This window comes from Tamandua tetradactyla, chromosome 6 (genome assembly GCF_023851605.1).
Source record: "Tamandua tetradactyla isolate mTamTet1 chromosome 6, mTamTet1.pri, whole genome shotgun sequence".
Classification (NCBI taxonomy): domain Eukaryota; kingdom Metazoa; phylum Chordata; class Mammalia; order Pilosa; family Myrmecophagidae; genus Tamandua; species Tamandua tetradactyla.
In genome coordinates, this window is record NC_135332.1 from 27,857,648 (window position 1) to 27,876,901 (window position 19,254).

At 35.8% G+C, this 19,254-nt stretch overlaps 1 protein-coding gene across 3 annotated transcripts in view; it reads left to right on the forward strand.

Annotated features, from left to right (window-relative positions):
* Positions 1-19,254, forward strand: part of FBXL20 (F-box and leucine rich repeat protein 20) — a 149,806-nt gene that overhangs the window by 48,894 nt on the left and 81,658 nt on the right. For 2 of the 3 annotated variants that reach the window (XM_077164543.1, XM_077164542.1), the window contains exon 2: positions 3,754-3,815. In XM_077164543.1, coding sequence (XP_077020658.1) covers positions 3,754-3,815 — 62 coding nt within the window. Of the gene's footprint in view, positions 1-603; positions 1,066-3,753; positions 3,816-19,254 lie in introns of those variants that run through there. The other variant, XM_077164544.1, reaches the window with a different exon arrangement.

Genomic DNA, 19,254 nt, shown 5'->3' on the forward strand with positions numbered 1-19,254 from the left:
AACATGGTTTCTGGTTCTATAACTCAGGAGTAGAGCTCAAAAATTATCTCTAACAAATTACCAGTTAATGGTGATGCTGCTGGTCTGAGGATCATACCTTGAGAACTACTGCAAATTTGAGGTAAGATGCTTGTATGTAGAAGGAATGGAGAGGAAAATGTAAATCTGGGTGGGTGCCCTGAACACATGGTATTTCCCAGGTTCTACAAGTGCTGTTTGTTTCTTTTCCCCTTCATATACATTCATAGTCCTACAGAAACAACAGTATTCATTTTGTGTAGATTAAAGCAGAAGGAGAAATTAGCTGCTGAGTATGATTTTTTTTTAGTATAGAGGGTAAAAAGAGAAGGAAGAGTATAGATAAAGAGCTTAGCATTTCTAATGTAAAAATTGTATTCTTTTACTTTTTTGGGTTTGAGTTGCGCTTATTTTAGTACATTGGGTCTTTAGTGCTGTTATTTTACACTTACAGACTTCATTTTTTCCCAAAGAATTCAAACTTAAGTATATTGTTTGCTATCCAATTCTGAATAGTCTCACATCATTTTTTTCTTTTATGAAGGGGATTTATTAAGTTATAAGTTTATAATTCTAAGGCCATAAAATTGTCCAAACAAAGGCATACAGAGAAAAGATTACTTGACTCAAGAAAGATTTATGGTATAGAACACCTTTGTCTGTAAAGCTGTAAAGGCACATGGCTTGTGTTTGCTGATCCTTTGGCTTCTGATTTCAAACAGCTTTCCTGGGGGTGTTTTCTTTCTGCATCTCCAAACATCTTGGTGTCAGTTCTGAAGTTTTTTTGCAAAGTTTAAGTTCCAAAAACTTAGAAGACTATAGTAAGCAGATTAAGACCCACCTTGAATAGGTGGAGACGCATTTCCATGGAAACCACCTAATCAGAAGGTCCCACACACAATTGGGTGGTTACATCTCCATGGAAACAACTTCATTAAAAAGATCCCACCCAAACAATAAGTCTGCCCCCACAGGATGTTAGATTAGGATAAAGAACATTGCTTTTCTGGAGTACATACAGTTTCAAACCAGCACAAGTGGTAACAGGTCATGTTTTTTACTTTAGCTATCTTTGCAAGGCATTGATATTTACATCATCAACCTTTAATTATTCACCTTTTTAATAAATACAACTTCTTCATGCATTCTTATCTACAAGTATGTTCACAGAAGAATGACCATAATGGAATAGAGTCTTAGAAACTATGTTGTCTGAGAAATTGGAAGAACTTAAGCTAATTTAGGAGGAAATGTCATTTTAAAAAGCTGCCTTGGGGGACACGGGTGATTCAGTGGTAGAATGCTTGCCTTCCATGTGGGAGACCTGTGTTCGATTCCTGAACCACGCAGTGCCCCCCCCATAAAAGCTGTCTTGTAGAGGGTTGGATTTTTTCTCCCATAGCCTCTACTGTTGTGTAATAAATAGAGAAATGGATAATTCTTTGATATAAGATATTTTTTTTAAAAGATTAAGTTATCAGGTAGTGGCATTGCTTCCATTGTAAGACAGTCTGTTTCCTGCACTGGAATTTGCTAGATGATCTAACTTCCAGTCTCTACCTCCACTTGTTTCTATTTTTAAAATCCCTTGTCTCTAATTTCTTTTCTTCATTCCTGCTGTCACTGTAGTCTTTTTATACTTGTATTATAATTCCAATACATTCCTAACTAATCTCCTTGCTACTAGCCCATAGTTTAATTTCTTTAGGTTCATCTTCCCTGTTTTAAATTCTTTATCCTGGTATACAAGTTTCCCTCTTGACTAAGCCTAACCATCTGCTTAATGGTTCATTCAGCAGATGTTTGAGTTCCTACTATGTATCTAGCTCTATGCTCAACTCTGGAAATCTGATGTCGAACATGAAGGGCATTGTCGCTGTCCTCACAGAGCTGTCCTTTTAGCTGGGAGGCATTATAATTCTTTATTTGAATATCTGAAATTGAGGGGGAAATACATTCTCTCTACCACTTCCCTACCCCTCACTTCCCGTCTATTACTTGTTCCACTCTGGGTCTCCATGAAATGCCTTCATGTGTGATACCATGCTTTCATACATATTATCTCCTTTTTTTCTCTGTCCTTCTTACAAAACCCAGTTTAGGTATCATCTCCATCTTTTGTTCCAAACACCTCTTGTCACTTATCTCTATTAATTAATAAATTATTTGCTTAAGTGTTTCCTTTTTTGAGCAGGAGCTCCCTAGAGCAGTGATAATTTCTTGCTTTCTTTTTATTCCATCATCTAGGAAAGTGCTTGCTATTTACAAAGTTTTCAGTAAATGTTCATTTTATTAAGTAAGAGGAATCTTGGCAATACTTGATAGCAGAGACTGAACATGTTTCTGTGAGCTTCAGTGAAGTGTATTTGCTGTCCCTTTATTAAGTATAGGTATTCGGGTTTTTTTGTTTGTTTGTTTGCTCCCTTGCTAGAGAAGTTGTGGATTTACAGAACATCCATGCATATAATACAGGACTCCCACGCAGCACCCAGCACCAACACCCTGCATTGGGTGAAACACCTGCCACAATTGATGACAGCTCATTTTTACAAAAGTACTATTAATGTCCACGGTTCAGTGCAGAGTTCAGTGTTTGCATAGGGTGGTTCCTTGGATATTTTAAAAACATTTTTATTCTGTTACCGTGTATATAACCTAACATTACCCCTTTTAGTCACAGTCAGATATACTTTTCATTGCTGTTAATTGCCCTCATAGTGTTGTGCCATCATTACCACCATCCACTGTCAAAACATCCATTACTCCAATCAGGAATCCCACACATTCCAAGTCTCATTTTCCCTGTTCCCTGTCACCATCCTGACCCCTGGTAACCTGTGTTCTTGACTGTGACTCTTACGAGTTTGCTTATTATAATTGTTTCAAATTAGTAATGTTGTACAATATTTGTCTTTTTTGTGTCTGTCTTAGTTCACTTAACATGATGTCTTCAGGGTTCATCTGTGTTGTTGCATTTTTCAGGACTTCATTCCTTTTTACAACTGAATAATATTCCGTTGTTTGTATAGACCACATTTTATCCATTCATCATTTGATGGGTGTTTAGGTTGCTTCCATCTTTGTATAATTTTGAGTAGATATTTGTTTTTGTATGCAGCTTATTAAACAAGCTTATAGTCATGATCCTCTTTTGATGGCTTTGATTAAAGGACCCATTGTGAGTAACTTGATTAATTTGTTAAATGATTACTTGGGTACATCAAGAATGCTTATGGTGGTGGCTATGAAGCATTACAGGTTTTCTACATGATAAATAAAACAAAAGAGAATGTTCCCTCTCCCAGGTTTCTCAACATCTCCCTAAACAAGTAAATGTGAGGGAGTTTTGAGGAACTACCTTATCATCTTAATGGCATTTTAAAAGTCACTCTGCAAGGGTGTGACCTTGAGCAAGTAAACCTCTGTGACTCAGTTTCCTTATCTGTAAAATGTAAGATAATAGAGATGGTATCAAAATTAAAAGCATTAACATGAAAAACTTAAAACAGTACCTGACATAGTCATCTTTGTAAGTGTTACTTTTTCATTTTCTATGAAGACGGGGAATGAATTAAATGCCCCAAAAATGTTTTTCAGCCTAAGGGGTCTCTGGAAATGTGACAGGCTTATAATATCCACTGTACTTACCTCTCTGCTAAGAGGATTGCTTCTAAACTATTTAGTCAAACATAATAAAATGTTACGTAACACAATACAATGATCTTGTTTTTGCAGATGTTCTCAAATAACGATGAAGCTGTAATCAATAAAAAACTTCCCAAAGAACTGCTATTACGGTGAGTGTATGAATGCTAATTTTGTTTTTTTGGATGTGTATGTTGTGTTTTGCCTATTTTTAAATTATGATCATTTCTCCATTACTCTGTCACTTGCCAGAGGTAAATTTATTCTGCTATATTAATTATAATTTTATTTTGTCAGTAAACTGATTATGTATGTAATATTATTGATTGCTTTATTTATCAATTTTAAAACAGTCATACTCTGTTTTCTAGATGTGAATGAAGATATTTGAAAGTTTAATATAGTGGTGGGTGGGCCATGGTGGCTCAGCAGGCAGAATTCTCACCTGCCATGCCGGAGACTTGGGTTCAATTCCTAGTGCCTGCCCATGCAAAAAAATAAATAAATAAAAATTAAAAATATATAGTGATATTTTTTTCTCTCTCAACTCATTCCTATGTATAATTTTGTTGACTAGTTTTCTTTTTTGCCTATTTTGTATGTAATATGAAAGAGATAGTATTTTTTAAATCTCATTATAATATTGAGTCCTTGAAGAATGATTCTAATCCATCCCTTTCCCTTCTTCCCTTTCCCAGTATCAAAATGTGCCTATAAAGTGATTAATATTTGGAACAAAATCTTATATAATGAAGAGTTGTGTAGAAGAATTACAGCCCTTTATTTTTAAAGCCAAATATTACTTGAAATGCTTTTACTTCCTTTATTTCCTTCCTATATTCCCATTGACAAGAATCTGCCTCAGGAGCCATCTGGGAAGAAAGTGGGCATTAGGTTACTTTCAGAGCCCCTGTATTATTTTGGAACGTAAGCGTAGCACTCTTTGTTCACATATGTAAAATATCATGACTAAGAAAAACATGTCCATTCTTTTTTTGCAAAGGTTGAAAAAGTAACAAATTCCTGTGCCCAAGGGAGTCTACTTCTTAGGAGCTATTGCAGTCTAGCACATAACCAGCCAATGCCTGCTTCAGGTTAAAAAACAATCTCTATCCCTAATGCTGGTAAAGAAGGAAATTTATACTTGGCATTCTTAGACATTTACATATCTGAGTCTTCACCTAGATTGCAAGATCCTTGCAAACAGGAACTATATCCTGTAAATCTTTGTGGTGCCTATAGTACCTTACACATTGGTGATAAGAAAAAAATAACTGAATTGAACTTGGAATGCATTTTTACATGGAAGCAATACATACATGCTGAATGGCTATAGTTGAAATAATAATAAGCCATGTACTACCCAGAGCCATTGGAGACTGTGTCCTTCTCAATATCTTGAGTTATAGCTTGAGTATTCCTAAAATTTCAGCCATCTCAAAGAGAAATGTTTTTAAATGGCTTGTGTTCTTCACTGTTGCCATAAACTGAGTACACTAAAACATAATTTAACTTATTTATCCTTAGTTTGGATATTAAATATTTATATTTATTTATTTTATTAATAAATTAATATTTATTTATGGTTTTATTAATTTTTTCATTTAAAAATATATATAACAATAAACGTAAACATTCTTAACTTTTGGTCATTCCGTTCTACATATATAATCAGTAATTCACAATATCATCACATAGTTGCATATTCATCATCTTAAATATTATTTTATACAACAATAGTTTACTTTTAGACTTACCAGGATTTAGGAAAATTATGTGACTCTCTGCTAAGTGGCCCCACCTGCTATGGTTTACATTTTAAATTTTATTGCTTCTTCTCGATTTTTTGTTTTCATTGTGAAATCCAAATTCCATACTATGGCCTACAATTCCTCTCAAGATCTGGCAGAGGAATAAAATGTATTGGTTTATATTTTTAAAGGATTTATCTGGCTACTATATGAAGACCAGATTGGGGGACAGGAGTAGGGAGTAGTAAGGAGGATAGTAAAGAAATCCAGACAAGAGAAGAGGTAACAGATAATAAAATTTTCTATAATTCTTTAGACTAAAGCATTGCCTACCCTGCACTTTCCAGGTATAGCCACCATTGTAACCTCACTCTAGTACCTGTTCATGAGCTGTAAGCTGGCAAGACAGGTGGCATTGCACGGGAAATTGGCTGGAGAAAAATTCCTGTATCAAACACCTTTTGCTACCACAAATAACTCCCAAATCTCAGTGACTTTTTTGCTCACCATTACATGAGGCTATGAGTTGGCTTTGACTCTTTTTCCAGGGTCAGCTGTGAACCTCTTGCATTTAGCTCTCTTTCCTGGATTTATACTGAAGAAGCAGCCTCTACCTGAGGTTGAGGGCAGTGTACAAGAGTCCAAATCAGATCACCAAAGTGATTTTAAAAGCTTCTGCTTGGATATGGCATATGTCATGTCCACCTACATTTCATTGGCTAAAGCTGGTCCAAGGCTAACATTGATGAAATGGGAAATTACATCAAGTATGGAGCATGAACGGTACTGTAGTTGTCAATATATATATACATCCATATATGAACCTTCTCTCCTCAGTTCTGCCCTTCCTCTTCACTCTTTGCACTGATTGCTGTGAAGAGTTAGGAAACTATATAGTTACCATGAACTCTGACACTGAGCACAGTACCAACTAGGATTTAAAAGTAGAAAAAGTTGGGAATTTTCAACTCCATCTCTAGGGTGTGGAAATGAGTAGCCATGAATTGGGAAGTTGGGAAATAGGAGATTGAAGAAGGAATATAGATGCCTGATTTCTCCAACTGGAACCCTGGAAATATCTTATCATTATTGACATTTTTTTTACTGATAATTTGGTTCTAGTTTATATGTGTTATATTGGAATCAACCCTTGAGTACGTTTAGACTTTTTAACTTTTCATTTTGAAATGATTTCATACTTTTAAAAAGTTGTAAAAATAGAACAAAGATTTCAAATACACCATTCAAGCAATTAATACTTCCCCAAGGGCTAACATTTTATATAATTCATTAATACGGTTATAAAATCAGGAAATTAAAATTGATATAATACTATTAACTGATCTATAGACCTTATTCAGATATCATCAGTTGCCCTACTTCTTGATTAGGATTAATCCAGGATCACATGTTGTGTTAAATTCTCAATCCTCCATAGCCTCCTTTAATCTGTGACAGTTGCTTAGTCTGTCTTTGTCTTTCATGATATTGATACTTTTGAAGAGTATTGGTCAGTTATTTTATAGAAAGTCCTTCAATTTGGCTTTGCTGATGTTTCTTTTTTTATGTATATATTTTATTGAGATATCTTCATGCACTGTACAGTCCATCCAAAAAATACAGTCATTGGCTCACAATAGCATCACATAGTTGTGTATTCATTACGATGGTCATTTTCTGAACATTTGCATCACTCCAGAAAAAAAAATAAAAAGAAAAAACCCATATACCCATACCCAATATGTCAATGAGAGGAAGGGGTCAGGAATATGGAATGTGTAAGTTTTTTCTTTATTCTTTTTGTTTCTTTTTCTAGAGTGATGTAAATGTTCTTAAAAATGGTCATGGTGATGAATACATAACTATGTGATAATACTGTGAGCCATTGATTGTACACCATGTATGGAATATTTGTATGTCAAGAATGTTTGTGTTTGTATGTTGCTTTATCAATAAATAAAACAAAGCATTTTAAAAAAAAAAAGTGTCCCATACCTCTTGCCCCTCCCTCTCATTGACCACTAGTATTGGAATCTACCAAAATTTTTTTAAGACTTATTCTCCCCTCCATTATTTATTTATTTTTTTGTCCATAGTTTTTTACTCATGTGTCCATAGCCCTGGGGGTAAGGAGAATGTCAACCACAAGGTTCTCACAATCACATGATCACGTTGTAAAAGCTATATAGTTATACAGTCATCTTCAGGAATCAAGGCTACTAGAATACAGTTTCAGGAACTTACCTCCAGCCACTCCAATACACCATAAACCAAAAAGCGATGTCTATGTAATGTATAAGAATAACCTCCAGAATAACCACTTAGTTCTGTTTGAAATGTCTTGGCCACTGAAACTTTATTTTGTCTCATTTCTTTCTTTCCCTTTTTGGTAAAGAAGACTTTCTCAATTCCATAATTTTGAGTCCTGGCTCAACCCTGGGAGTCATGTCCCACGTAGTGGGGGAGGGCAGTGAATTCACCTACTGAGTTGGTTTAGAGAAGAAAGGCCACATTTGAGCAACAAAAGAGGTTCTCTGGGGGTGATTTTTTAAGGCATAATTATAAGTAAGCTTAACTTTTCCTTTGCAAGAATAAGTTTCATAGGGGCGAGTTCCAAGATTAAAAACTCAGCCTATTAAATTGGTTGTCTCCAATACTTGAGAGACTATCAGGAATTCCTCAAGTAGGGAAGTTTAGTATTCATCCTTTCTCCCCAGTCCCTTCAGGAGTCTTTGCAAATACTTTTTTAGTCACTGCCCAAATTAATCTGAAATGTGCTGGGGCATCACTCTGACATGTACAAACCAACAAGTTCTTATTCTCTGTTCAAGAGTCCATGTAATTATGGTGTTCAAATAAACTGACCATACAAGTTAACTTAGATATTGTGCTACCAAAAATAAAAATTTTGCAGCAAATAAATGCCTTCCTTTGTTCTTACACAGAAGTTGAAGTATCAAGATATAGATCATATCATCTTTTACCCTGTGTTCTGATTTAGTCCTGTCCAGATCAGCTTCATTCATATCTCTAGTTGAAAGTCTGATAATTTTTTCAACTTTTTTAACAGTTGCTGTATGGAGTAATACTGACTTGCTGACTTTCATAGCTTCTGATATTCTTCATTATTAAAATGAGATTATGCATTTTGGCGAGAATTCTATAATAATGATGTGTTGTGCTCTTTTCCCTGTGTCATATCAGTAGACATTCTGATTCCTGATGATTTTAACTTTGATCATATAGTTAAGGTGGTGTTGTCCTTCTGGTTTCTCTATTGTAACATTATTTTTCTCTTTATAATTAATAAATATATTGTGGGAAGGTGCTTTGAGATTGCCTAAGTCACTGATGTTACTTAAAACAGTTATCACTGTAGATACCAAGATTTTCCATTTCCGTAATTCTTTCTACTTTTGACAACTGGAATTCTACTATAAGGAAGAGTTTTCCTTTTTCCCTGTTTTCTTATCTGTTCAATTATTTAAGTATAGATTCAAGGATATTTGCCTTATTGTATGACTTATAATTCTGTTACTATGATTATTTATTTTGTTGTTTAACCTTTTTTTTGTCTTTTAAATTGGTATGTGTCTTTTGAATTTCCTATCATGTCTGCGTATTAGATATTTTTAAAAATGCAGTTGAATAAAAATCATACATCTTTTGATTTGGTTAATTTCAGACTTACATATTACATCATTTGATCCAGCATGTATTAACCTACAAGGATAAATATTGTAATGTTAGGACCATCCTTTTCCCCTTGTATATGCAAGGCCATAGCCAAGTTACCAATGAATTGAGCAAGTGTTCTTGTTTTCTCTTAATTTTAACTTACTTACTCATTCTCCTTGTTCTCTTTTGAAGCGAAGTTTATTATTAGTGATTTGGCAAGCTGCAGTCTACTGTTTGTATAATGTGAAATTCAATTAGCAGGATTGACAGTACTCCTTTTCATAACAGGACCATATACATTTATTTAAAGGTTATCTCTTGAAAAATGAATGTAGATATTTATAAGACAAAGACTCTTGTGTGTTTTTCAAGAACTACTGTGGCATGGCTTGTTTCTCAAGATTCTTTCTGAAAATGATTGATGACTACAAAAATGATGTGAAGTGATAAGACTGATCCTTCACATTGCCCTTTAAGGATACAGTTTTAGAATGAAATTATTATTACAAGTAAGAATCTAAAATTTTTTCATTATTTTTCAACACTTGTATGGGTTAGGTCATAATAGTGATACAATCTATATAATTTGCATGGGTAAGTAGATAGGAGATGAACTTCTTGAACTTAAATGGAAAGAATTTAGCTGGGATATTATTCTTCCCTTTGTCTGAAATAGTAGATAATCATGCTGGTTTGGGGGGTGATAGTGAAGACCCCTTCCAGGTTTGATGGTTCGCTAGGACTCATAGGACTCAATATATAATCATATTCATGGCTAGAATTCATTACAGGGAAAGAATACAAAGCAAAATCAGCAAAGGGAAAAGGCACCTGGGGCAAAATCCAGAGGAAACCAGATACAAACTTCCAAGAGTCCTCTCCCAGTGGAGTCACACAGAATGTGCTTAATTTCTCCAGCAATGAGTTGTGTCCACATGTATGAAATGGTGTCTACTGAGAAACTCATTAGAGACTTAGACCCAGGGTTTTTACAAAGGCACCCTTTGTCTAGCACCTACCAAACTTCCAAAATTTTCCAAAGGAAAACAGATATTTAGCATAAACAGTATTGCTCGCAAAAACGATTTAAGCACGGTGGGTCATTCTTATCAGGAAATGATTGGAACCCTCCCAAAATCCAAGTTCTGGGATAATGTCCAAGGACTGCCTTACAAGCAGCCTTTCTAAGGATAGCAATTTCAGGCCTGCTATATTATGTTTTTTTCTGCACACATAGTATCTCATTCTTTTCAAGGAAGCTCATGGTGTTGTTGATTTATGGTAGGTTTTTCTTTGGTTTAATTGCCAGAAGTTCCAGGTAGATAAGAGTGTGTGAGTGTGTGTTTTTCTTCCCTTTAAAAACAGAATGGTTAAAAACATGGACTCTGGAATTTGAGTTCCTGGGCTCATTAAAAGCTATAAATTGAGGATAATGTTAGTACCTACCTCATAGGTACTATAAGGATAGGTATCAGAAGTAACACACATATCATAATGATAAATTGGTTGTTGATATAGGTGAAGTGCTTAGAAGAGTGCTTGGCACACAATAAGTGCTGTAAAGGTGTTAGGTATATATTAATGATGATGTGGTCAGATTCCAAGGCTGCCAAAAGTGACCATCTTTCAACTTGAAATTGCAGACTGATAAATGTTCCTATATCAAAGAATGGAACACCAACATCACTGTTGTCTAACATTTTGTTTTCTCTTCTGACCTCCTCAATTATCCAGAGCAAAGCAAAAAAACAAGAAGAATACAGAAAGCTCAAGTGTGCATTTTACTCAGAGGATGAATGCCAACCATTGCTCAGGTCTTATTTATTTATTTTTTTAACATTGTTCTTACAGATTTGATTATGAGAAGCAGTAAATTAAAACAGAATCAGAAGAATAATGCCAATCAAAGGTCCACTGAGTTTTAAGAGGTGGCATTCTTACAGGGAGAGAGCATACTTAAAAAACTAATAAATAGAAATATTCAAACTATAGTGGTCCAGGGCTGTTTGAAGAGACAAAGATTTTTAGTCACCCATAAGGGTTTCACTATGTAGGGCAGTGGTTGATGTTCTTTATACAGGCATGAGATATCAGAAAGTAAATTCTCTTCCTCTTAACTTGTAATTCATGAGCAAGCATGAGTGCCTGCAAAGTGCAAGGCATTATATTGGATATATAAATAAAGTCACTGTCCTTAACGAGGGCACAGAATTATAGAGAAAACAGATATGAAAGTACTCAAAATGTAGGACTATAATGGAGATTTGCCTATGGAATTATAGAAACTCACATGTAAGGCTTAAACTGGCTTGCACGGCCCAGAAAATGCTTCCAAGACATGAGCTGAGTCTTAAAGTATAAGTGGTAATTAACAAGGCAGAGAAAGGGGGATGAAGAAGAAGTATATTTCAGATGAGATGCTAATTTATAGAAACTACAAGTAGATTGGTGTTATGAATGGATTCATGCCCACTCAAAAAATAATTGAAGTTCTAATTCTCATTACCTCGGAATGTGACCTTATTTGGAAGGAGTTTCAGTACTGGTGGAATTAGCGAGTTAAAATGTGATGATGCTGGAGTAGGCTCTTAATCAATATGACTTATGCCCTTTAAAAAAAAGAGGAAATTTGTACACAGAGACAGAAAGGAGAGCAAACACCATATGACAGTGCCCAGAATGCCAGAAACTAGAGGCATTGCATGGAACATATTCTAACCTATGGATGTCTTTGGGGGCGGGGGGGTAGGGAGGGTGTGATTTGAACTTTATTCTCTACTTTAACAGAGTCATTGAAAGGTAGTGATGGAACAGGATTTGCATTTTAGAAAGTTTTCTTTAGACATTGTAGAAAATTGATTCAATCGATGCTTTCCTACTTTTTTTCAAATCGTGGCCCGCACGGGTTGGAAAATGGAGTTAGGGCCGGCTCACTGCTATCAGTGGCAGAACTGCTGCAGCGAGGGGCTGCCCTGGGCCCCACATGGCTGTTAGAGAGGGATGAGGGAATCCCTGCTCTCACATCTACAGCCCACTAGTGTGAGGTGGCGCACGGATTAGGAACCTCTGGATTAGATGGGACCCAAGATCATCAGACAAGAAATGTCTTGGAGAATGAAGTATACTGAGGCTATTTTTCTGGGCAAGTCCTAATAAGAAGAATGTGGGAGACAGCCAGGGGCCTAGACTTCTTGTCAGAAATGTTGCTCTTTGCCAGTGGACCTGGAAGTTGGTAGTTTGTTAGTAAGATGTATCTTTATATGGCAAAAAAGCCACTGAAGAGAAAGATGAGGTAAAATATGTCTTTGTTCTTTCTTAAGTGATTTCCTATGGACTTCTAAGGAAGCATGTGAGCACCTTAATTTCAGGCTTCTAATCTCCATGACTATGACAATAAACTTCTGTTGTTTTAAGCAACCCACTTGGGGTACTTGGTTACAGCAGCTCTAGCAAACTGAAAAAATTGGCATGGTTGGAGAGAGTGGTACCTGTGAGGATACAGGCTAGAAATGTAGTTATGAAGGATCTTTTGTATAGAACTAAGGAGTTTGAGACAGAAAACAATGGCAAGTCAGCATTCAAATTTGTATTTTAGAAAAATTACTCTGGCATCAGCATAACATTGAATTAAGGTGAAACTGGAAGTAAATTGAACAATTAGTATACTCTCTAAGATTCAGGCAAGAAATAATCTCTGAGATAAGACAGCAATAGTAGGATAGACATTAATGGGACTAATTGTTTAGTAGTTGGAAATAGCCACTGGATTTGGTGATCTACTACAGCATCAGGGGACAGAGAGAAATCGAGAGTCGATTTCAAGTGAAAGATGGTACTATTTACTGAGAAAGGAAATACCTGAAGAGAAATGTGTTTGAGGTGCCTTTAGTAACACATAGGTCAGAAACAGTGGCTTGAAATTTAATAAAGAGGTAAAAACTAGAGATGGGGTTTGAGACTCATCAAGATAAGTGATAGTTGAAGCATGGGTATTTAAGGAAATATGAAAGTATGTTTCCCATATTAGAAACATTTCAGCCCCAAATGATTAAAATAAAAGGATTTTGGGGTGGGCAATGGTGGCTCAGTGGCAGAATTCTCTCCTGCCATACCAGAGACCTGGGTTGGATTCCTGGAGCCTGCCTATGCTAAAAAAAAAAAAAAAAAGATTTGGGTATTCAGAATGGTGATATTCAGTTACCTGAAAAATCTGTTTATGCTGCATTTGCAATTCCTAGCTTATAGTTTATTAGTGATGTGTTCCTTAAGTGACACCCCCCACCCACCCACGCACACACTTTTGTGAACTAAGCCTACCTATAAGGATTTTGATTCAAATATACTACAAGACTTTGAGGTGCATGGCTCCTTTCAGTAGTATATAATACTGTAGTTTAGGCTTTTTCTTTTTTATCGCTTGCTTGGCAAGCTAACCATCTTTTAAAATATTGTTTCTATTAGAAGATTTATAGATTTTAAACATGATTCATTAGTGGAGTGGATGTTGACTGTCTATAGAATTTCATCTCCTCCTTGATTTACTTGTTTCTTCATAATTGCCGTTAGCTAATTTAATATTGTCCACTGTATTATTCTGTTGCTCTGGGAAGAAAAAAACACTCTGAGAAGTAAATGTTTTATTTTGGTTCTGGCAGGAGGAGATCTCAGCCCTCATTTGGCCCCAAATTCTTTTAGCCCGTTAGCAGCTTTGGTATTGCTCTGATGTAGTGTACTGATAGGCTATTAAGATACACATTATACAAGGTGCTATGTATATGTCATGTGCACACATGGATGCACACAAATTTGCGTGTTTTGAGACTAAGCAATATCAAAATACTACTTTGTTAAGCACTTTTTTGTTTTCCTACCATTAAGCATTCTAAAACCATGAACTCCTACTAGGTTCAGCCTGATAATATGAAACTAGCTTAATAGCCCTAAAATTATGTCTAGGTTAAGGCTGTCTTGTAGGTAAGGGGATGTGGGTCAAAACATTTTCCCTAGAAGAATACTTGCTTTATTTAGAAATTATCTCAAGAAGCAGGCTGAATTTTGTAAAAACTACCTAAAATTATTCTTTAATAACCATTTTGTTTCCTGAAGTCTGTGTGTTTCTCTGTGAAAACTGTATTATTATTCAAGGCTTAGAAGTAGGAATTAGCTTGCAAAATATAGGCTAGCTGTATATTTTGTACATGGCTGATCCTAAGCCAGTGGTTAGTGTTTGTATTCTTCCTTTCTCACTCCTTTGAGATTTTATTTAGCATGTTATTTTTTTTTTTACTTCTTTTTAAAACTATTTTATTTTTAAAGAATTTCAAATTTTTTGAAAAAGTATGACTATCCTATATACCTTTCATATGGATTCCCCAAATGTTAGCCTTTGATTAATTTGCATTATTATTTTATGGGTATATATTAATTTTTTTCTGGACCTTTTGAGAATCAGTTACAGACGTAATGCTCTTTACCCTTAATGATTTTAGTGTGTATTTTCTAAAAACAAAAATTTCTCTTACATAATCACAGTGCAATAATCAAAATCAGGAAATGAACATCAGTGCTGTACTGTTATCTAACCTACCGACCTTATTCCAGTTTTGCCAGTTGTCCCATTAGTAACCTTTATAGTAAAAGAAAAATTTTTTAAAATTTTCTTCCTGGTTCAAGCTCCAGTCCAGGATCACAAATTGCATTTAGTTGTCACCTCTCTTTAGATGCCTTTAATCTGCAGTAGTTCCTCAGTCTTTCTTTGTCCTTCATGGCTTTGACGGATTTGCAGTGTACAGACCAATTATTTGTAGTGTCCATCATGATTAAATTCAGGATAGGTATTTTTGGTAGGAATACCACAGAAATTAGATAGTGACTACCTCAGTATATCATATCATAGGTATAAGATGTCTGTTATTTGTTTCATTACTGGTGATGTAACTGATCATTTGGGTAGGGTAGTATCTGCCAGGTTTTTCCACTGTAATTAGTTACTGTTTTTTCCCTTGTAATAAGAATCTTGTGGGGAAATATTTTAAGGCTATACAGATATCTTGTTTCTCATCAGACTTTGACCCACTAGTTCTAGCATTCATGGATGATTTTTGCCTAAAACAGTTACTACTGCTGTGATTGCCAAATGATAATTTTCTAATTCTGTCATTATTTCTACATTTTATTCATTGGAATTTACTGTAAAGAAGAGCTTTCCCTTCTACCTTGTTCTGCTAAATAAAATTTATTTATCAGTATGAACTCCTGGATTCCTATTTGTGCTGGTTTGAAAGGAAGTATGCCCCCTATGGAAAGCCATGTTTTAATATAAATCCCATTTCATAAAGGTAGAATAATCTCTATTCAATACTGTATGTTTGAAACTGTGATTGGATCATCTCCCTGGTTGATGTGATTTAGTTAAGAATGGTTGTTAAACTGGATTAGGGGATGACATGTCTCCACCCATTTGAGTGGGTCTTGATTAGTTTCTGAAGTCCTATAAAAGAGAAAATATTTTGGAGAATAAGAGATTCAGAGAAAGCAACACTGTGAAGCAGAGAGTTCACCAGCCAGTGACTTTTGGAGATGAAGAGGGAAAACGCCTCCCGGGGAGCTTCATGAAACCGGAAGCCAGGAGAGGAAGCTAGCAGATGACACCATATTCACCATGTGCCCTTCCAGCTGAGAGAGAAGCCCTGACTGTATTCGCCATGTGCCTTCTCATTTGAGAGAGAAACCCTGAACTTCATCGGCCTTCTTGAACCAAGGTATCTTTCCCTGGATGCCCTTGATTGGACATTACTATAGACTTGTTTTAATTGGGACATCTTCTTGGCCTTAGAACTGTAAACTAGCAGCTCATTAAATTCCCCCTTTTAAGAGCCATTCCATTTCTGGTATATTGCATTCCAGCAGCTAGCAAACTAGAACACTATTTTATTCAGTGCGTTGTAAACCTATTGGGTTATCACCTTTTGACCCTCAGATTCTTCCAGACTTAGTCAGTGGGAACCACTTCCAGTTGTTTGAATAAATCCCATTCATTCTTTGAGTGCTTCCTTGCTTTCTGGTACAACAAGATGTTCCAGGCTCTTCTGGTACTTCTCCTGACCCTGACCCGGACCTGGAGTCAGTCATTTCCCCAAGGAGCCCTGAGTTTGTTTAGTGGTAATGATATGTAGAAGCTAAAATCATGGATGCTAGATATGTGCATTGCTCCTGGGATGCCCTTGCTTCTAGACTTTCTCAGCAAGCAAAGCTAAGAAATAATACATTTCTGTGTGTATGTGTGGGTGTGCTGGTTTGAAAGGATGTATGGACCCTAGAAAAGCCATGTTTTAATCAAAATCCCATTTCGTAATGGCAGAATAGTCCCTATTCAATACTGTACATTTGAATCCATAATTAGATAATCTTCCTGGAAATGTGATTTAATCAAGAGTGGTTGTTGTGGTAGATTAGATGATGACATGTCTCCACCCATTTGGGTGGGTCTTGATAAGTTTCTGGGGTCCTATAAAAGAGGAAACATTTTGGAAAATGAGAGATTCAGAGAGAGCCAAGATTGCTGTAGCACCATGAAGCAGAGTCTACCAGCCAGTGACCTTTGGAGATGAAGAAGGAAAATACCTCCCGGGGAGCTTCATGAAACAGGATGCCAGGGGAAGAATCTAGCAGATGATGCCGTGTTCACCACATGCCTTTCCAGATGAGAGAGAAACCCTGACCCTGTTCACCATGTGCCTTTCCAGATGAGAAAGAAACTCTGTGTTTGCCATATGCCCTTCCACTTGAGAGAGAAACCCTGAACTTCATCGGCCTTCTTGAACCAAGGTATCTTTCCCTGGATGCCTTAGATTGGACATTTCTATAGACTTGTTTAAGACATTTTCTTGGCCTTGGAACTGTAAACTAGCAACTGATTAAATTCCCCTTTTAAAAGCCATTCTGTCGGTGGTATATTGCATTCTGGCAGCTAACAAACTAGAACAGTGTGTACATATATGCACGCCTCTGTGTAATTCTGTGTGTGTTCATATCTCTATATAGATAGAGGGATAGTAAATGAAAACCATGACATATCCTTTATCTAGCCATATATAGCCAGTTCATGCTGATAAATTCCAATACAATTCCATTGGGTACATTCTAGCCCTCCCTTTTTCCATATTTATAACTTCATTCTCCAGGGGGGGAATTGAAGTCTTTGTCCACAATATGTTTTAAATATTTGCTCAATCCTAGAGAAAGATGATTCAGATTTGTTAATCCATAACACTGCGGAAGAAACAAACCTACTAATTAGATTGATTCTCGTTAACAGTTTTTTGTCTTTAGCCTGGTGATGGACAGTAAATACTAAGTTCAAAACTCACTTAAGGGAGAAAAAAAATCCTCACTTAGGTTAGTTCTTTGTTTTAAAGGTTATTCATTTAAATTATAATTCATTTTATTTGTTTGTATTCTGCCAGGGATTTTTCTCTCCATCTTTATTGAATATATTTGTTTGTTTTTAGCAGGCAATGAAGTTGGCCAAACCCAAACTGCAAACTTTCCCTGTTGTAGGCGTTAGCTCAAATACAAGTACGGTTTTTTTTTTTTCTTAACTCTTAGCTGCCAGGGACTACAACGCCTATGCAGTGTTTGGGGACCAGCCAAAGATTTAAACAGAATTTGTGCTTGCCCTCTCCATTCTCTACTCACTTTATAGTGACTGTGGTTGCTCCAAACTCTGATCCTTGGTTCTCCTTCGCAGTCTTCTCTCCAAGTTGTAGCTACCCCTAGAAAAGCATGAACATTAAGATTTTTTTGAAAAAATATTTTTAAAATTTTAGCATTTTCTGATTAAAGGCATCTACATGTGCAGTAAATAACATTAGATATGAAAAGTAGAAAGAAAAAAATTGTTGACAGATCCATTTCTTTTTTTGTATTTTCAAACAGGAAGCTTTTGGGAGCATCTTGACTAAAAACAAGTTTAAAAGTATCCTCCTATTAAACCGATGTTTTCTTCAAGAATTATGAACTGGTATGGGTGGAAAATGAAGATTCAGAACTCCCAGTGTGTATATCAGAATAGAAACTGATGCTGAGAGATGAAATATCAACTTTTAATATTTCAGACTATTGAGTCATTTTTAGAAAAGTCATCTTCCCTAACATAATAAAGAAAAAAAGTGTCTTTTGGCATTTTCGCTGGTGCCACCTCACTCTTGGTGAAAAAGCTTATTTTGTGTGACCAGTAAGCAGCATAGATTGGAGTTTGGGGCCAGATTGTGCAACTTCATTAAATTAACAGCTTTTATAAATCAATAAAAAATAAATTAGCAAAGAAATAATGAAATGGCCAGACTAACTAGACTTTTGGACTCTTGGTGGCTTTTGATGTAGGGTTTTAGGCTCAATGCTTGTAGTGAGATATAATGAGGTAGTGTTGCATTCTGCCACTTTTTTTTTTTCAACCCCTTCAACTTTCAGACCTACAACTTTCTCACCACCTTTTAGCCACTTTAAACCACTTTTTAAAAAATATATAGAGACTGTTCCCCAAAGAGGAAATACAAATTGTTCTTCATATAAAAGCTTTACCTTTCAAATTAGCAAAGAAAAAAAACAGTTTGTTACTGTGCACTGTTATGTCATAGGAAATGGGCCTTCACCTCTTGTTAGGCAGTTTAATCCCTGCAAATGGCAGCCTTCCAACAAATGCATTTTGACCCAGCAGTTCCACTTCTAGGAGTTTAACCTATAGATACACTTGCACATGGGCAAAGTGATGTGTGAACAGTGATATTTATTGCATCATTATTTGTAATAGCAAATTAACCTGAATGTCATGTCACTGGAGGACTAGTTAAATAAATTATGGTGCATCCATATAGGAGGAGTACCATGCAGTGAGGAAGCCCTAGGTATTGTCATAAAGGATGCTCTCCAGGATATATGAAGTAGAAGGAAGCAAGGTACAGAACAGTATATAGTGCACCAAAATTTTGTGTAAAAAAAATACGTGAAATAGTATTTACGTATTTGCTTTTTATTTCCATGAATATTTCTGGAAGTATGCATAAGAAAATGAAAACTGAGGAGATGTAAGATGGGGGTGGAAGGAAACACTGCTGAAAACCTTTTGAATTTGAATCACATGAGTATATTACTTATTCAGTAA